The sequence below is a fragment of the Amaranthus tricolor genome, chromosome 2 (genome assembly GCF_026212465.1).
Source record: "Amaranthus tricolor cultivar Red isolate AtriRed21 chromosome 2, ASM2621246v1, whole genome shotgun sequence".
Lineage (NCBI taxonomy): Eukaryota > Viridiplantae > Streptophyta > Magnoliopsida > Caryophyllales > Amaranthaceae > Amaranthus > Amaranthus tricolor.
This window is the reverse complement of record NC_080048.1, coordinates 36,443,231-36,464,325: the sequence shown is the minus strand read 5'-3', so window position 1 is coordinate 36,464,325 and position 21,095 is coordinate 36,443,231. Positions and strand designations below refer to the sequence as shown.

General features: G+C 35.6%; 2 protein-coding genes across 3 annotated transcripts; both read right to left on the bottom strand.

The window, feature by feature from the left end:
• Window positions 1-8,695: 8,695 nt before the first annotated feature.
• Window positions 8,696-10,073, bottom strand: LOC130806254 (uncharacterized). The gene has a single exon (XM_057671265.1). The coding sequence runs from the start codon at window positions 9,689-9,691 to the stop codon at window positions 9,002-9,004; it is 690 nt and encodes a 229-aa protein (XP_057527248.1). The 5' UTR covers window positions 9,692-10,073; the 3' UTR covers window positions 8,696-9,001.
• Window positions 10,074-12,934: 2,861 nt separating this feature from the next.
• On the bottom strand, window positions 12,935-20,070 carry LOC130806253 (uncharacterized). 2 transcript variants are annotated; one of them, XM_057671262.1, is made up of 10 exons: window positions 19,766-20,070; window positions 19,088-19,687; window positions 18,665-18,753; window positions 17,318-17,671; window positions 16,880-17,179; window positions 16,568-16,792; window positions 16,034-16,255; window positions 15,225-15,783; window positions 14,975-15,144; window positions 12,935-13,562 (listed from the first exon to the last, which is right to left on the bottom strand). In XM_057671262.1, the coding sequence occupies exons 1-10, from the start codon at window positions 19,908-19,910 to the stop codon at window positions 13,557-13,559; spliced, it is 2,670 nt and encodes an 889-aa protein (XP_057527245.1). In that variant the 5' UTR covers window positions 19,911-20,070; the 3' UTR covers window positions 12,935-13,556. The 2 variants fall into 2 exon arrangements, with proteins under 2 accessions (XP_057527245.1, XP_057527244.1); XM_057671261.1 differs by lacking the exon at window positions 12,935-13,562 and having other exon boundaries at window positions 14,793-15,144.
• Between the last annotated feature and the right edge of the window lie 1,025 nt (window positions 20,071-21,095).

The following is a 21,095-nucleotide window of genomic DNA, read 5'->3' as shown; positions in this document are numbered from 1 at the left end:
AAATATTCATTTCTACACTCCCCTTCAAGTTAGGCTGTAGGGTCACAAACACCTAACTTGCATAGGACAGTGTTGAAGGCTTCTGCTAAAACAACTTTAGTGAGGATGTCTGCCAGCTGGTCCTTTGATCTGATGAACGTTAGACTGATGATCTTCTCTTCCAGCTTCTCTTTGATGAAGTGCCTATCTATCTCGACATGCTTTGTACGATCATGCTGAACAGGGTTTTCAGATATGCTGATAGCTGCTTTATTGTCACAGTATAAGTTGCATGCCTCTTGTTGTTGATAGTTTAGCTCATCCAATAGTTTCCTAATCCAGAGAACCTCTGTAATCCCTTTAGCAATTCCTCTAAATTATGCTTCAGCGCTAGACAGAGCTACCACCTTTTGCTTCTTGCTTTTTCAAGTGACCAAATTACCACCTACGAGAGTAAAGTATCCTGACGTTGACCTTCGATCATCCCGGTCACCAGCCCAGTCTGCATCTGTATAAGCTACAAGATCCAAGTGTTGATTCCTTCTGAAGAGAATCCCCCTATTGCAAGTTCCCTTTAAGTATCTCAAGAGTCTCATTACAGCCTCCATGTGTTGTACTTGAGGTCGATGCGTGAATCTGCTCATGACACTTATAGCATAGGCAATGTCTTGTCTTGTGTGCGATAGATAGATGAGTTTTCCTACCAATCTTCGATACTGGTCTTAATTTGCCATCTCAGCTCCCTCAACGAATTGGAGGCCATGGTTTGTCATTATAGGTGTCTCTGCTGGTTTGCAGTCAATCATTCCTACTTCAGCCAATAATTCAAGGATATACTTCCTCTGTTTGATGAAGATCCCTGTCTTAGATCTTAAAACTTCTATCCCAAGGAAGTATTTTAAGTTTTCCAAGTCTTTCATCTCAAATTCCAGGAAAAGCCGGCCTTTTAAATCATCAATCTCCTTCGCATCATTCCCTGTAATGACCATGTCATCTACATAAATAACAAGGCATGTGATAAGACCATTTCTCCTCTTAAGAAACAGAGTATGGTCAGAGTTACTCTGTTTGTACCCAAGTTTTCTCATGGCTGCAGTAAATCTTCCAAACCATGCTCTAGGAGATTTTTTCAACCCATATAAAGCTTTCCGAAGTCTACACCCTTCCCCCTGATTGTATTCATGCGAGAAACTCGGAGGAGCTTGCATGTAAACATCTTCCTCAATCTTCCCATGTAAGAAGGCATTCTTCACATCGAACTGGTATAAAGGCCAATCTTTGTTGGCTGCAATGGAGAAGAGAACCCGGATAGTATCAATTTTAGCAACTGGGGAGAAGGTTTCGGAGTAGTCTACTCCATAGGTTTGGGTGTATCCCTTTGCGACAAGCCGAGCTTTGTATCTTTCAGTGGTTCCATCTGCATGATACTATATTGAGAATATCCACTTGCATCCTACTATTCTCTTCCCCTTTAGCAGCGTGCATCGTTCCCAAGTCTCATTTTTCTTAAGAGCTATTATTTCTTCTTCCATAGCTTTCTTCCACTTCGGGTCACGAAGAGCATCGTTAGTATTTTTTGGTAGATTGCCTGAGTAGAGAGAAGCATTGAAGGCAACTGCTGTCTGAGATAGGTGCTCTTGGTTCTCTTAATAAATGGGGTATCGAGATCTTTGAGATTCGAATTCAGGGTCATATCTCCTTGGAGGGATACCTCGTGTACTCCTTGGGGGCAACTCATATCTCCTGGGAACATCATCACTAGACATCACATTATTGTTAGTATCAGTATCAGGGGAGTTAGGGATTACCTCCTGTTCAGCAGGATACTCGCGGACTGCAGTGGAATGAGTAGGTGGAGGTACTGTAGTTTCGGTGACAGTATATGTGGTGACATCTACTTGCTCTTTTGGGTCTCGACCATTTGCCAAAGGATAGATTAACCAGCTTAGATCCTCATTAGTACTCTCCCTCTAAGATCGAGGCTGGGTAAAAAAGTAGGAGTGTTCAAAGAAGTCACAATCCATAGTGGTGTACAGTTTGTTGTGAGTAGGATCATAGCACCGATAACCCTTTTGGCTAACACCATACCCAAGAAAAATACACTTAGCAGCCCGAGGTTCTAATTTAGTTCTATCCCGTTTCGGGAGATGTACATAAACCACGCACCCAAAGATATGGGGAGGAAGAGAGTGGGAAGAGGGAATAGGATGAAAAGTACCCAAGGTAGCAAGAGGGGTTTGGAACTGAAGAGATTTAGTGGGCAGACGATTAGTGAGGTAATTAGCGGTGGAAATGGCCTCAGGCTAGTATAAAGCCGGGACATGAGACTCAAACATAAGAGCATAAGATATCTCAAGTAAGGTTCGGTTTTTTCTTTCGGCAACCCCATTTTGTTGTGGGGTGTCAGGGCAAGTGATTTGACGGAGCATGCCATATTCAAGAATAAAATTTTTCATTTTATGAGAGACATATTCCCCACCATTATCTGAGCGAAGAATTCTTAGGCGAGTGTGAAACTAAGTAAGGATCATATTATAAAAATTAACAAAGACATCAAAGACCTCAGATTTGTATTTAAGAAAATAAATCCAACTCATACGGGTACAATCATCCAGAAACAAAACAAAATATGAATATCCGTGAGAATTACTATCAGGAGCAGGAACCTATACATCAGAATGAACTAAAGCAAAAGGTCTATCAATTCTAGTTAAACTAGGAGAGTACGAATGTTTATGGCTTTTAGCTAGAACATAAGCCTCACAATCCAAAAACAAATTATAACTATGAAAAGATGGAAAAAGACGTTTTAGATAACTTAGTGAAGGATGACCTAAACGGCGATGCCAAATCCATAATTTTTGTATGGGAGTCCCTTGAGCAAGCAGTGAATGACCCTTTTTAACCGTCTCGTCCACGTAGTACAGTCCACCCTGCTCAGTACTACGCCCAAGAATCGTCCCCGTCCGAGTATCCTGCACAAGACAACCATCAGAAGTAAACAAGACCATACAATGAAGCTCTTTGGTTAGCTTACTAACAGATAATAATTTATGAGAGAGACTGGGAATTAACAAGCAATTTTTAACACTAAGAGACGAGGAAATATCACCTGGCCCAGCTTGATGAACCGGGATAGTCGCTCCATTTGCAGTTTGAACATGGGTGCGAGGAGTGGAATGTATGGAGGATAAATCATGTGGGTCAAAGGTCATAGTATCCGTAGCACCACAATCAAAAATCCATTGGAAATGTGAGGTATGGCTCATGAGACTAAATTTTGGAATAAGATTAGGTTGAGATGTTGGGTTTGGGTCGGGTAGGTTTTTTTTGGGTTAGAAGGGTTTTGGGAAGAGGGAGGGGTAGGGAGTAAGGGAGGGTTTGTGAGTGTTCCTTTCCCTATGATGCTCGGCTGTTTCTCTCTCCTTTTTTCTCTTGCTTGTTACGAGTTTAGTAATGGCAGCCTCCTCTTTTCCCATATCCATACCTGAATGTTCATGTGATGATGTGATCTCACCGAGGTGATCTGCAGTAGCTAGGTTGGCCTTGCCGCCAGTCCGATATGTCGGTGTCTTGGTGGCGGCCTTCCTTTTTTGTAGGTCATCCCACCAGTCGGGGTACCCAACTAGCTTGAAACAACCTTCCTTGGTATGTCGTGACCCTCCACAGTGGCTACATCGGAGCTTTTGTCGGTCGTCACTTTCACGGTTTCGAGGGAAGTTTTTGTTTTTCATTGCTAGACCCGATCCAATCTCTGAGGGATCTAATCCCGGTGATGAGACGCTGGTCATGATCTTCCGGCGTGAGATTTTCCGTCTAATGGTGGCATAAGCCACATCCACTGTCGGCAGGGGGTCCATGTGAAGTAAGTCCCTTCTCTTGTCCAAATTCTTGTTTATGCCGGTGAGAAATTGGTATAGCCTCTGTCTTTGTATGAAATTGTTGAATGTTGTGATATCTTGAGAGCAAGTCATTGGATTTGGCATGCGTCTGTCAATTTCCGTCCATAACATACTGAGTTTTCCAAAGTATGTTTCAATGGTGCTATTTCCTTACCTTAAAGTGGCGGCCGTTGAACTCAGATCGTAGATTTGGAGTTCATCCGGGCCACTGTTCAAGAGATTTTTAATGCCTTGCCATAAGGCTCGAGCAGTGTTATAGTCAATGAACTGGTTAACAATTTCAGCATCAATATTCTCAATAATCCATGAAATAACAATGGAATCTTGTCGGGCCCATTGTGGGTAGTCCGGATCGGTTATTTTGGAAGGCTCATTAGTAATGTGGTTCAATTTGCCACGACTATTAATGGCGATTTGCATTAATCGGCTCCATTTGGTGTAGTTGTTGTAATTTAATTTTTCTAAAAGTTGGACAATGGACAAATTTTCTGTGGGGTTGTTTGGTGTGTTAAATTTTTGGAACATTTGAAACATTTGTTTCATTTGTTCCATGGTAAAAAGTTGGTTTGGTGTTGTTTTATTGACTGGTTCAGCCATTGCAGGTAAAGGGTAGATGATGAGTATAATGAACGGTTTATCGGAGTCTTTCCGAATCTAAACCGTTTGGCTTTGATACCATGAAGATATGACAGCGAAAATTAGGGTTTTTTAATTTTATCTTAAATCTCATGAGTAAAATAATCCTCCAATTTATACATCAAACCTAGGGAACTAAGAAAAAAAATAAGAATATCCCTATAATATTATACATAATTAAAAAGAATAAGATCATCTAATATACTAGAGAATATACAGAAAATATTTATTTCTACAATATTAGGTATAGCTTGCACTCTATGATTAAGTCATATTGACTTGTTGAATTGTGTTGTGAATTTGGATATGCCATTTGTGATAATATGTAACATTCCTTGATGTTATTTCCAGTAAATGTTTTGACGTGTATAAAAGTGCAGATGCATATGGAAGAGTTTAGATACAAATTAGGGGTTGCTTCTATTTCTGTAAAAATGCGTAAAAATAGATTGAGTGGTTTGGACATGTACAGAAAAAAACTTTTGACGTCCCAGTAAGGAGGATTGAAAGCATCATAGTATAGGATAAGAGGAGTCGAGGAAGACCTAGGAGAACTTGGGATGAACAAATAAAAGTTGACTTGCACGAGTTACACCTCCCTGTGGACCTTATAAGAGTAGTTGGAAGCGCCTTATCCATGCGTTACACTATTGATTTGCTCTTTACTTAATAGTCGGTGTTCTTGTTCTCTAGCTTTTACTCGTTCTATTATTATTATTATTATTATTATTATTATTATTATTGTTTCCTTTTAATTGTTATTTTTACTTTATTTTATTTATATTTGCATTGTATTTATCTTTTTATGTTTAAGGGTCACGCCTGGGTGGTATGATGCAAATTTGCAGAGTCAGCTTTAACCTCATTGCAAAAACTGCTCCTATTCTTTCTCGAGTCGAGGGACTCTTTCTCGACTGTACCGGGTCCCGAAAAATTCAAAAAATTAAATTACTAAGTATATGTTAGGTGTTTAAAGATATAAAATTATTAGAAAAATATCATAATTTATCAAATTGCACAGGGTCTGAATTTGTCAATTTTCGCTCCCCTCCTTCTACGGCAAATGCGAAACCAAGGATTTCAACTTCTTGTCGGCTTCTCTGAGATTTATGGAGGAAAGCTTTTTGATCTCCTTAATGAGAGAAAGTGAGTTACCTTTATTTTTGCGGTTTTGGGCTTCTTTTCTGATAATTGTAGTGTTATAAACTGAAGCTCCAATTTGCAGAAAACCGAGTATCAGATGTCGAGATGATCAAAGAACTCGCAGAAACATTTTTCAACCCTTCCGCTAATACATCATTGCAGCTGCTTCTATGCTCGAATTTACAAGTATTTTTACTAATCTGTGTTATTCTCCCCTAATAGAATAAAATTAACGGGCTTGACCCTTTTAAGATGGGCCAGGTCACGGACTTTTGGCGGGCTCCCACCCCATTGAACACCTCTATTCCCTATCAATAACCTGTCTCCAAGAGAGGATTTCCGTCTAGATATGATTCAAAAAGGTATTTTGTGCATCTGAGTATGTATTTGTAAGCTTTGTTGTGTGAATTTGCAAGATCAGCTGATGGTATTGAAATATACCAGTATAACATAATTCACCAGCTAATTCTTCTTTGAATTCGGGACTCACTGAAAGTTGTTGAAAAAAGCCCGAAATCTTGTAGCTATAACACAAGTATTGGTGATCATTACTATGATCATTATGCACCATTGTCATCATCAAGGACTTGTTTTAGGAGTATTATAGAAAAGATTATGATGTATGTCAATTTATGACAAAATTACACATTTATTAGTATATTTCTGCTTGTTATATGCTTATTTAGTATTTCTTACATAATACTAAGTGCAGTGTAAACCATTTTTTAAAGGGTCATAATACTAAATATGACTATACATAGTGCTCGATTTGTTCATAATAACTATTCTCAATTATGTCTTCATAATCTTTCTTACAAGGCCAAATTTCGACAATAAGTTTGTAATAATTAATTGCAACTATAAGATTTTGCACAACCGTTAAGAAATGATGGAATTATTTCAAATTGTGTGGATGATATTATATGAGAATTAAGATGTGTGGATGAAAATAAAAGAAAGTGATGGAAACTTTTTTAGCAAAGTAAATGTGTGAATTAAAAAGTAAAGTGTAACAATCTCTTAAGAACAGAGAGAGTAGTGCCTTACTACCTTCATTGAATTCTCTCCCGAGTCCTGACTAGTGGTGTTCAACGGGTGAGGCCCCCAGTTTGAGCCCTTATCCAACCTGTTTTTAGAAAGGTTTTGTAAGGGCCGGGTTGAAAATGGGTCGAGTTAAAACGGACTCTACTGCAATTAAAATAGAGCGGGTAATTAAATGGCTCAATAAGGGCCGAAAAGGGGGTTTATAAATTAAAAAGGGCTCCGTTTGATCTATTGTATACTTTCTTATTGACCAAAAGTTATTCACTAGACGAGTTCAGCAGTAGAAGTATTGGATTTTCCAATCGTAAGAGATAGACCAGAAAATATTGCAAAGAGATACAGCAAAGCAGAAACTATACTAATACCTTCTCAGTTCTCAATAACATGTGTATGTACAAAGCTTCCCTGTATCATTTGAGAAAGCTTAATTCAATAAACATACTTTCAACATACAGAATGTCCATGAAATACATTAGTACCTAAATGAAGTGGGTCAAATCTTTGACAATACAAAACGGTCTGGGCTGGGTTGGGTTGGGCTGGGCTTTCAAGTCTGGACCATGAAAGTCCCATATTAAGTTTACAAAGCCCTTATTCAGCCGGATCATATTAAGCATCTCAAACAAGCACCTTTTCTTCACTGATACGCGAGGTTGAAACTCCTCCCAATGTTATTGCAAGCACATAAGGCATTATCCCAACGGCATCACTTCCTAAATTATACATCTCGAACAGTTTTAATTTTCTTGGTTTAACTATTAAGTAACGGTAATATTTAGGTTTAAAAAGCACACCCATAAAGGTTGATTCTAAAAAACCCTACGATTAGTTTGGGCTCAACAAGACGCAAAAGCACGTGCTTTTGTGCATTTTTTATATTTGTTGACAACTACGAACCTAACTTTGCACCTAGCCACACTAGATAAGGCTTAGAACTCCATCTTGATTTCATGCTTTGAATAATTGAACCCTTGCAGTGACTTCATTGAGTTTCGCAAAAGGTTTGAACCTTGTCATACTGGTCCGTCTTTTTATTTTGCTATAATTTTAACTGATCTCATATTGATGTCACCATATAGCAAAATGATATGAACCGAGGAGTTTTTACTTAATTCTTATGTCAAACCTGTTTATTCTTCTAAAAACAATGGAAGGAACAAGACCTATTTGCGAATTTCTTAGATCATATGATTTGTTAGATCATACATAAATTATAATTTTGCAAATTCAGCACATTAGTTTCTCACTGAATTTGCATTATTTTTTATTTTGGCTCGTCTCACTCTCTTTCTTTTGTTCTTATACACAAACTTATTTTCTTTCTCCATCTTAAGCAATAAGCACTCATTTCTATCGATCATTTGCTTTTTGTCTAACTCAATTTCTCTTTCCACCAATTTTCACCCAAAAGACAAGTGGCGTTAATTGGGAGGAACAGAAGAAGTATTATATTGTATTTGTAGCTTACCTAGAGTGTGGGTCACAAATTGGTACTATTACTTGTTTTTTAAGCGGTATTTGGCTATTTTAGTTGGCTCTGGACTGCTTGATTTTACACGCATTTGCATATCTAGCATAATTGGCTTGTTTTTGGGTCTCTGTATATTGAAGGCTTCAGTTAATTAGCAACACAACTGCTTAATGTAAATTTCAGCTAGGAATTTTGAGGGCTAATCTGTATTTGGTAAATGTCTTTATTTCTAGCTTTTTAAATGATGTTTGTTTTTCGGCGTTTTAGTTGTCAAACAATCGCAAAATGTAATTAATAAATGATTTCTCATCCAGATTATTAGTTGGCAGGTTTTTCATTGGTTTTTGACTTGTTGAATCCACTTTTTCTTTAATAAACAACCAATAACTACTTTTTATGAAACATCTTCTTAACAATTGATTTAATAGTTAAGAAAAAAGTCAATGTTATCAGTTGGTCAAATAAACCAACTGTACCACCCAACAACAAACAATCAACAACCAATTGTAAAACACCACCATACCCATAAGCTTTGATGACCTCTCCAATAAAGAAGTTAAATTGCCAAAGATAAGAAAAGGCATAACACCACTCATTCTTATTACATTTTTCTTTCACCTTACATATCATAGTAGTATTATACAACAAGACTAGTGAAACATAATTCGCTAGTTAGTTTGCCTTTTAAATTCACAGAACGATCAACGAATCATGTAACACTGAACAACACACTTTGAACAAACGAACACACAACGATAACTCAAGGGAACAATATAATAGTACCTTAAGATGACAACACAATATATAGACTATGGAGTAACATCATTCATTCCAAACAAAGTGTAAAGGACCCGAGCCTCCTACTCGAAGAGCTTACCCTGATAGAAGGTTGTGGTGTCAAGTGTCCAAGTCTTCTAGAAGAGCTAATTCTAGCAGAAGGTTGTCGTGACAAAGGATGAAGTCGTCTGCTAGACGAGCATTTGCTGATAGCAGGTTGTGGCACACTATTGAAATCAGTGTACATGTCCATGAAGAACTTATTCACCATTTCGACATAAACAGGACTCGTAAGAAGCGAGTAACAATGAAGAGCTTCTTTAACATCCAATACATGATCGACATCGCCTACATCCATCATCTCTAAGTCTTTCATTTGTTGCTCGAGCAAGTACACACCCGTGTCACTGTCTGATTGCTGGTTTTTTCTTGGCAGTACCGCATTTTTCACAGATTGAACGGTATGTATTTTGGTGATTGGCTTAGCATTGTCTTGAATATGAATATGATCAGAAAGTGGGGATTGGTGGGATTTTGAGGATTCAGGGTAAATGTGATCAAGATGATGATTTCTTTGGGTGATGTTGGTGCAACATAATGGGTTTAAGGATAGTGTTTTGGGTATAGTTTCATAGGTTCTAAAGAGGAAAGTTTTCAGGTTTTGCAGGGTTTTTAGGAAGATTTTTTTGGTTTTTTGCATAGTTTTGATTAAGGTTTGTTCTTGTTTTTTTTCTTTCATTTGTAACAAATGAAAGCTTTTCTGCACCAAGAGTTATTAAAGAGGGAATGATAAGTATACTGATCGGTAGCTGATATAGCTTGATGTCATTGAGATCGGTTGACATTTTTTAAGTCTAAAATAAAATCAAATATTACATTTAAATACATTCTAGTTGTGTTGATAAGTGTACTATCTTTCATGTAGATCAAAACCCAGTAAAACATTTTACTTAAATTGACATCACTTTTTTCTCTGGATTTGCCGGTGAGTATACTCTTTGAGCTGTCCTATTCATTCATAAGTCTATGCCTTCCCTTTGCCCTTCCCTAAAGTAGTTGATCACTGGGTACATGTGTTACTGAAAGTTACAGTAAAAAATTATCCAAAGAATCAGAATCTATACTACTATGTCCCTTTAAAATTGTTATTTATAATCATTTTCATCTTTTACTCACAACACGTCGCTATCAATAGCAATCTTAAACGGATGGAGGGAGTATAATCTATCACCTTTTACTCTTAAATATTTGAATTTTGAGTCTGTTTGGCAAATAAATATTGGCCAGAATTGTTGATTGATTTGACCGAATGAAAGTATTGGTTAATTACTTGATTTGCTAGGCGTTGTATCAAATGAGTTGTTTAAGTCACTTGTAATGAAGATGTTTGTATATATAGTTGTTGAATGTTGGTTATTTATTGAAAAAAATAGGTTAAAAAGTCAAAAATCAATAAAAATACAAACTCATATTAATTATTTGTTTTGACTTAGAAGTAAAGACTAAACAATTACCTACTAAAAAGCTACTATTCATGAAACACACTCTTTATATTGAAGGAAAAAAAATGAAAGGTCAATTAACCTTACAAAAGACAAATAAAAAGAATGGGGCCTATAATTAATATATGGGGGCATATTGTTTTGTTTTTAAAGTACATAGTTACATTTTGAGGGATCATAACCTCAGATAAGGAAATCCCCTCAAAGAAGTTACTACCTCCCTACCCAAAATATTGCAACAATCTACCCTTAGATGATGGAGGAAAAATAAAAGCGAATTTAATATAGTAATCTTAAATTTTTGGCTTTTTAATATGGTGAATAAACGTTTTTGTTAGTTTGCATGGTAACCTTAAACTCTTAACTTTTTTATTTGGTAGGCAAAAGCTTAAGGCTTTTGTCATAATGACTTTCTTCATAATTATAAACATCGCGATTATGAGCACGTTTTTCAAACATTTGTTTGAAATGATAATTTATTTTAGCAAAAGACGGAAAAAACGAAAGCTTGGGATTACCATGCGAATTAAAAAAATATTTGTCTACCACGTAAAAAAGTTAAAAATCTAGGATTATCACATGGATTTAAATTGTATGGATAAGATTTACAGTAAGAATTAAATAAAGAAGTTGTATGAATAAGAATTAAAAAAGTAATGAGACCATTATACAAAATAAAAATGCAGTAAAGTTAAAAGTAACAAACAAAAATAAAAAATGTTGCAATTTAGAGACAGAATATCAGTAAGGTTCAATCCAAGGCCTCTTGAGCCAATGCTCCACAATATGAAGTATATTTTTACCATGTCTACTGTCTAGTCCATTTGAAATTTTGGAGTAGTCACTTTTTGTTCAAAATTTGACTATTAAAAATTTTCAAACCTATTTCGAATAAAAAACATACAAGATGATATAAGAACCTAAATCATCATATTTATGATTAATTAATATTTAATGGGACATTTTTTTATTGGGTCAGTTCACTAAAAATATCCTATTTCTATCTTTGTCATTCTTTTTTATTCTTTTACTCTTACTACAACAACACAATAACACATAAATATCAATGCCGTTTACGAAAAAAAAAAAGAGTTTTTCACCCACTTTTAAGTGGTCCTCCATCCCTTTTTAGTTTTAGTGTAAAACTTAAATGTCTCATTCTCTATGAATAGCAGGGAGTATTTGTTAACCCATGCCAAATTGGAAAATGGAGAGAAGTATTCTAGCATTGAAAGAAACCCCACTTTGGTTTAGTGCCAATTTTGCAAGAATGAACAAAGGAAGCTTTCCAATCCAATAGGATTTTATCAACTAAAGGTTGTATTGCATGCCTTCTTTTATTGCTAAAGTTGTGATTGTATTAATTCATACTACATTCATTCAATGGAAAAAGAAAGGCCTAGTTGTTCAATTGGTCCCAATATCTTTGCATATCACAGCTTTCAATCATCATTTTGTTAATCTACTAATGTTTAGTTTGGTTTAGATATATTTGGTTAAAAATTAGCTTAAATTCCCTTTGAATTTGCATCATAGATTTTTGAATTTTATAGTGCAAACTCAAAGTAGACAGAGATAGTAGTATTGGTATATATGAATTAATTTGAGTAATTGAATTCTATTGAATTCTATATTATAGTTTTTGTATGATTTTTTATTCTTCGTGTGAACATTCACTTACAAGCAAGAGCAAAGGGAAAGAAAATTGAGGAGGAACATAGGATTCAAGGGTGAAGACTAAAAGATGATATTTGTGAAGTTTTTGTCGACAAGAGATGGAGTTGGATGCGGAGGTTACTTGGACGAAGACGAAAAATAGTATTACTCGAGTAGCTAGGAGCTTTTATGAGAACCAAGGGGCGATATTGTGGGGAAGAAGGATACGTTATGGTGGAATGAGGAGGTCAAGAGTGGTGAAGAAAAAGAAAGAATGTTTGCCTTCTATAGTTGCATTAGAAAATTGTTGGAATGGGTAAAACTTAACTAAGTATAAAGCGACTGAAACCAAAGCATAAGAAAAATTTCACCCAGAAACTTTCAGAGAGATCTTTGAGAATCTAAAAGTTAAAGAAATAAAAAATGATATTTACAGGAAGTCAGAAGGGAGACAAGCAAAAATTATAGACATGGGTATAGAGTAACTTGGTTAACGAAATTCTTCAAAAAGATTTCAAAAACAAATCAGATGCCCAACAACTAGAAAAAAGTACTCTAATATTCATTTATAACAATAATGAGATGTTAAAGATTGTTCAAACCATCAAGTAATAAAATTCATAAGTCATATTGTGAAACTATAGCAGAGTAATAGAATAATGAATAGTAATTTTATATTTATGTTCAGAAAATCTACAATGAAAGTAATTTATTGTATGAAACAACCGATTAGAAAAAGGATTTGAATGTGGTCTCCAATTCAATGACTAATAAGGTAGTAAGAGATGCTCAACCAAGTGACTAGAAATATTGCCTCTGGGAAAATGATATAATGTCTAAAAGATCTTTCTTTGTAATTCTTTTCATTATAATTTACATTGTTAAAATGGTAGGAAAAATAAAAAACCAACCAACCACAACAAAATCACCATAGAAAACTATAAAATAAATTATAATGAATACATTGAAATCAGTCTATCTAGTGCACTTATCTTTAATCATTAAGTGGCAATTCTCCCAAAAATAAAGGACTTTAAAAGAATTTTATTTTAAATATTTACATCAAAAGGGCCTCAAATGTTAAATATATATGATGAACTTAGAGTATATTAAAATAAAGCAATTAGTGTTTAAAAAAATTTATCATTTTGCACTCCACCCTTAAAGTCATAAAAATACATGGAACTCAAATATTGTAAGAGAAATGGACCCAAAGAGTTACCTAAACTCAAAGGATAATACTTTAAAAACCAAAATAATGGACTGGACCAGCAAAGTGTGGTCACTCTCTCACACATGCCTTAATAAATATATAGAGCATATCTTGTTGCAAACTCACTAATCATAATTGTGGAAGTACTTAATAATTAATTTTCTTAACGGCCAAAACTTAATTATGGAATACTAATCTTTGATAAAAGAGAATTAAGATAAGGCATCCGATATCTAAACCTGTAATTGGCAAAGGGAAATAACAGTATTAGTTTCTTTAAAGTATAAAAGAATACATTTTCAGCCCGTTTAGTAATCAATACTAAAGGGTGAGAATGATAATCGAAAGTTAAAGCAATTTTGATAGAAACATCTCTTTATAAGTTCACTAGTCATGCTTATTTTCATTCAACAATTTTATTTTCTTTACAAAATATTCTAATGCATTACTATTTGAAATTATGGTATTAGATAGTAATGGAAAATTGCGAACAAACAAATTATTTTTATGATCAAACTTTCATATTATGAAATTTTACACTACAAATTATTCTTATTCTCACCATTTAATAACGATCACCAAATAGACACTTCAAATAAGTTTGGCAAGCAGCTAGCAAGTAACAAGGGCGAATTTAGACCAAATACTCATCTCTATACGTAAACTTAACCAACTCAATTGTTATTTTTCTATATTATATGTTACATAATTCAATATTAATTGAGTTTTTAATCAAATAACTTAGGCCAGCCATGGCCTCAACAGCCCAGATCCTGGATACTCCCTATTGGCAGGTGATAATATTTAAGCTGGTGATATTGAATTCTTGCTCTGATCTTTGCAACTGAAACTGTTGAGAATCATAATTAGAGTTATGAAATGGAACCCACTTAGCAATTTAGCTTCAAGTGGCGATATGCAGGACCACTCGTCGAACTGTAGTACAATGTGATCCGACTCAGTAGTTTACCGACCACCATCAGTTAAGTAGCTCGAGTTGATGGGCTTGTTATGGTCTGGTCCATTGCAAGGTATGGGACTTATCCCACATCGGTTGTGAATGCAATTGGTGTGGGGTTTTTTAGAAAATAGGCTCTCACCTAATAGGCTAGTCTTTTGGGTAAGCTCTCATGTTTGCCTATAACCTCGGTTGTGAATGCAATTGGTGTGGGGTTAGCTACAGAGCCGTCTTGAAAATTTTAGAAACCCTGGTATAAAACTTTTATTTTGCGTCTTATTTATATAGTAAATATATTTATTTTATTAACATTTGTTTTTTTAATTAACTTTTTCATATACGGGAGAAAGAAGGGGCCTTGTGCAGTCCATTACCTCGCACACTCTCAAAGATCCCTTGGTTAGCTGAATAAGGAAAGATTTCTTCCTTCCGAGGGAAGTTCCTTGGTTCATTAACTAATTTGATAAAATGTCTAAATATGCCGCGGTTTTAAAGAGAAAGACGAGTACACTTACAACAAAATACCATTGAAGCTTAGATTTCAGAAGATTTACAAGGTTTTAAACAGGAATTCAGTATATTATGTATGAAGCTGCAATCATTTTATAAATTTAAAGGCTGATTCTAATTAAATTAAAAAAAATCCAAACATCAACTAAATTTATATTTCTTATGCTTAAAGAATTGATGTACCAGTCTGTGAACTTCACCATAGCTGGAAGTAGAAGAAATAAGACGGTCTTGTATCCACTGCGGTAATTTGTTGGCCGGGTGTGAATAGCCTCGCTTTGAAGGGTCAGATGCATACCGTGAATCAACTAATAAAATAGCAGCATAATCGTTTATGTGACGAATTGATCTACCTGCAAGTTAAGGAGAATTAGAGTCGGAGTTTCATTTGTCGAATATTGGAAAATATGCTCGAGAGCTAAATGTTACTCACCGATTGACTGATTCACGGCTTTCATACAAAGATTTTCGTAGTACTCTTTGCCTCTTCGCTTGCAGCGTCTTAGGATGTCGAAACCAGCTAGACGATTACCTTCGTTGTATACGTCATGATTTGGGACTTGCAATGTGTCGGTGATGCCTTCCATATGCTTGATTCTTTCGATCAACTCAATATCGGATGGGCTAGGGTAGGGAAGCCCGACCATTACTATACATCTGCCCAAGCCATCACTAAAATTGATGCCTTCGGATATCTTTCCGCCAACTACAGCCAACAATATTGCACCGTTTTGTGATGTTTGGCGTTCGTTTGGGGTTATATTAGATAGCTTGTGAATTGTATCCTTGTAATCCTTCAGAACAACCTCAACATCAGAAATGCTTCGAGGTTCTCTGAACAGACGCTTCTTTCTTGTAATTCTCTGTAGAATTCCGCATGTTCTCCATGCCTCGTAGACCTTGTCCTCATAGTCAAATGAAGAAAAGAATACAACTATACCTTCAGGAACTATGGTCACCAAATTGCTAAAAAGAAGACCAAGCTCCTCGATCTGCAATTCCAAAACATAGAAGGTCGTCAAATCAATATTCGTACGATCAACTGAAACATGAGTATTCGAGAAAATGATGTAAATGATCAAACAAAACTATTGTAGAGACAAGCAACTAGCCCGACAAGCTTCAACAGCGATAAACCAGATCAGATACATGCTTAGATAATCTACATCAACTGAAATTTGGAAAAAAGAAATATTGTGTAGGATATCTCGGAGTGGGAGAAGAAAGGGCCGAATGACATACCATTTTCGAGAGGCTTCTGGATGAATAGCTAAAATCAAATGACATGCCGGATGGCCCACTTGATACAGCAATGGGTAGAATACTCTCACGAGGGATGATATGACCACATGAAAAGAAATGCAAATTATCAGATGGAAGCCAGGGAAAGAGTCTCTCCCTTGTCTCGTCTATAGGTTGTAGAGTTCCTCCAGCCAAGACAACTGCATGAGCTTGATTTGCAATCTGCAAAGAACCCGTATAGTTTTTATTGGAGCTAACTACACCCACTCAAATATAACCATTAACCACAACAATAGTGCAAAAACAAGGTCACATTATATCAGCCGAGTTGCCAAAGTTTTCACATTTACGAGCGAATATTACCCCACATTGTAAAGGTTTGTGTTAGGCCGGTTTAAGGGATATCTTATGGTATTGGTCGATATATAGTACGCTAAAACTAATATCACAATCGCAACCAAACCCGCTTTTTAACATGCCACACAGGATGGTAGTAAAAGAAAGCAAGGAAATGGAAGGAAAAGAATATTAAACCTCGGAGAAAATCTTTTCACCAGTGAGCATAACATATTTGATGAATCCACCTTGCTCGCTTAATACTTCCGATCTCATCTTTGAGACTATAATCCTCCCATCAACATTTTTGTTTGTCAATGATGATAAGACATCAAGCAATGCCCGAAATCCAGATAAGGTACTTCCCCCATCCTTACTTTTAAAGACATCAGAACATGAAAGCTTATCTCCATATCCACTAACCTGAACATTTTACAACAAGTAAGCTCATTGGAGAGAACCTTGAAAGAAAAGGAAAAGATCGAAGAGAATGCTGTTAGATAAGTGCACCTTGTGAATGATCCTGCTTTCCTTTACATAACTTATCAGTTTAACGAAATTGATGTTGTCAATATTCAAAGAAAACAAAAAATCATTTATTGTCATCGATGATTCGCTTGGAACTTCTTGCGTAGAAGTGTCAAAGGCATTGCAAGTTGCATTGTCACTTGCTTCATTCTTGTCAAAAATAGATTGCATAAAAGCTCGAGTAAGGACCATCAATGTTTGAATATATCGCCTGTTTCCAGGCCCCAAACGGCTACGGAATTTATCAAGGTAATTCTCCAAGCATTGATGCACATTTTCCAACTGGTATAATACAAACAGCTTTTATCAAACTTTTGAATTTTTAAGTATCATCAGCACCCTTAAGATTTTTACCAAACAAAAAATGGTGCAAACTAGGAACTGTACTGGTAAAAGAACTACAGAGGAGAAAGAAGTCACCTGTGAGAAAGTTATCTTAGCATCATACATATGAATAAGGGAATCAGCTAAATTGTGAGCCTCGTCAATTATAATGATATTGTTCTTCAAATTTAAACCAAGGGATTCACGAGATGATTTTGATAACAGAGACTGATAGGGAAGTACAACAAGATCAGCTGTCGGAACCATTCGTCTTGAGCCATAATATGGACAAGTTCCTAATTTGGTACCAAGATCAACAAGATCTTCAATATCTAAAGCCTCGTGTTCAGAGACATCACTCAAAAAATCTTTTAGCAGTTTTTGTTTTCTGAGCATTGGACAGCCTGCCAAAGCTTTTTTCTTTCGTGTCTTTCCCCCAGGTTCAAGCTTCTGCAGTCAGCAGAACATGTCAACATTCAACAGTGCTAAACATGTCAACCAAGTACTATACTGAAATAGACGGAGCATCAACATGCTGCAGTTTTAGACACGTGTCAAGAATTTGGAAATTGCAACAAATGAAACACGAGAAAAAAGGCTTTACAGATTCTTGATATGGATAAGTAATTCAAGAGAGCGGTAAGCACACGGAGAACTTTAGGTACATAGTAGATGATAGATAGCACTTGATCATAATCAGCAAAACATGTACTCCACTTAAATCTTGTTAATCCAGGAGAGTATATGCAATTATGTTGTGTTATATATGAGTAATGCTTCATCTAACAAATGAATACATATGAAATATAAAAAGGATGATATCCTCAGTCCTAGGTCCTATATTTCAATTCCCTGATAGTCATGCAGCCACCATGATCTAGATATTTAACATTATTAGAGAATTGTTAAAGACTAAGTATCACAAAGGTAAGTTTGCGCCCTTTTCTATTCCAAGAAAACAAGCATTGTCTTAGTTGCCTTCCACAAAACATTACACATGTATGTCAAAGAACCAACTCAACCAAAAGCTTAAGTTGATGGATAGGGTCTCATGATATGTTATATACTTTAACATACCCCTCACACAAGAGGCCTTTGAGCTAGAAGTGTGGATGTAGCACAGGTCCTCTTCATACCTAACGCTAAATATGCCACTTGAATTTGTCTCGTTGACTACTGATACCATGTCAAGGAACCAACTCAATCAAAAGCTTAAGCTAATGGTTGAAGCCCTAGTATATGTTATAAACTCTAAAAATGTAAACCACATAATTAAATTGACAGGTTCAATACAAGTAATATCTAGGCATACTATTAAGAATGTAACGATGTAGCAGTACACTTCATGAGGATTATTAGTATATGATCTTAGAATCTAAGAGGCAACCTTCAACTCTGCTGCATGTAAAAACAACAAAATCAAATTGGCAAGAGATCATTCACCTTCATCCTATAACCTCCATTTTTCTTGCTCTTTTGCAGCTCTAAACAACGTTCATTGATGCTGGTGGCGCTTTCGTGTTTCAACACCTCTAAAACCACATAATACCAAAATACAAAATGTCAAAAATACATGGAATCCAACTTTGGCATCAAGCTGCATGAATGTAACACAACTGAATAAAAATTAAATAAAAATAAAAATTTCCTCCAACATCGTATATTTTCAACAAAAATTCTTAATTATACCATCCAAGAACTAAATTCTCAATGGAAGTAAAGATTTTACACATAATTTCTTTCAATACCAATATCCAAGCAATGCATAAAGCTAATAAGATAGTACTATTTATATCAATAGTTGTTCCATAAACATGAAGTTACACAAATTATGGACATGTAACCGAGAAATCGTAGACAATAAACCTTGATTAATGCAAAGATTCTTTCTAGAGGCCAAAGACACAACCTTCAACTCAGAACCAAACACAGTCTTTCTCAGCTCTCTAATAAACTGAGAAAGCTGTGAATGTGTTCTACTACAAAAGTAAACCTTTAAACCCTCTTCCTCTTCTTCCAACTTATCCTCCGCATCCTCATCTTCATCTTCATCACTCGACAAACAAACCGAGCCTTTCCTCTTACTCACCCCACCCTCTTCATCTTCTTGTTCACTCTCATACTCTTGTACTAAAAACTCATCATCATCGTCCAATACACAGTCGTTAGTCCCCTCGAAAGTACCCGTCTTCTCGTTTCTCTCACAACGGTTCCCAATTTCACTCTCATTGCCAAACAAATCACACACGCCAACTGTTCGATGTTTTGTCTCAGTGAACTTCTTTGACCGAATCCCAATTTTCTTCTTTTCCTGACTAGGGTTTTCTTTCTTTACCGCAAATTCTCGCATCCAATCAGGTTCATCATCAGATGGGCATTGATTTCCTGAAGTAGACTTTCGTTTTTTCTTCTGATCAATGAGCCACTGCAATGCACTGCAAATGATGCTTAATGTTTTCCCAGTACCTGCAACGACATAAATCAGTTGTAAGAGAATTAAGGATTTTAAAACATTCTAGTTTAATTTCGGAACAGGGATTTTACCAGTGGGGCTTTCAAGCATGGAAATCCCGCCTCGATCAAGAAATTGATAAAGGGAGTTCATGAAATCGAGCTGAATGTTGTACGGTTTGTATGGAAATGCTGGGAATTTCTGCTTCCATTGTTCATCGTTAGCTTCTAACCCCATTATTTCTTTGCTCAATGTGAATTGCCGATGAAATTCTGGAAATCGGTATACTTGTGAACTATGAACACGTCTCCATCATGGCGCCAAAATTCTGAGTATTAAACTTGAAAACGCGGGAGATAGGAAAGGCGTAGTATGGGTAGTTTGATCATTTTAGGAAATCAACGGTCTTCGATGTTTGGTCTATATAGTTTTTGTTCCGAAATACTCGCACAGTGACATACTGCGTAGAAAATATCGCTATTAGTAGTAAGTATAATAAAACGGAGGAATTACTTTTATGAAATACTCCCTCTGCTCTTTTATATTTTTAGCATTAGCTTTTTACACAGTTTTCAAAATATATTTGAGATTTAATATCTCTAAATATGCATTATTAAAAATTATGAGAAATATATAATAAAAAATATAAATTAAGACAAATGTAACGAGATTTCACATAGATAAATTTTATCTTTAATATATGTCTCAAAAACTTTAATCAATTTTCTCTATCTTTGAAGTGAATATTCTAAATGAGAAGAACATTAGAGAATGAAAATAGTGCATTTTTAACCGATTTAATAATAATTTATATTTTAAGTGAAAGTTACTGAATCAATTCATCGATTTTGATTTATGATTTGAAAATGATAAAAGAAAATAAATACAATAGATTAATTATGACTATATGATCCATGTACGCGTGGTCAACGCATGACATTGGATTTGAAACGAAAATGAAGGATATTCGAAGAAACTGACACGAAGAATAGGTGTAAGAACTGGACTGCCAGACTCCTTAATCACTCAACTTTACGCTTCCTCCTTTGATCTGCAAGGGAGTTAACAGTATCTATGGATGGGGTGATGTAGGTTCTTGAAGACGCTCAAGAACACGTACACCAAGGATGGGCAAAACTGGCCCAAGGTAACCCAATTGCAAAGCAATTGAAAGAAAATTCACTTAATGAAATTTCTGAACATTCTCATTCATAACTTAGTTTTTACATTGATCAAACCTTCTATTTATAAGCCTAAGATACATGAGTAAAGTAAGGAATGAATAATACACACAAGGTAACTACCACTAACGGTCATATGGAGCACGTGCACAACATGTGCTTCATTAAAAAGATAAAAACAAGCTACAAAAGTATTCTGAAATTCTGACATAAGGGCTGCTGAACAGGCGACCTTCCACCC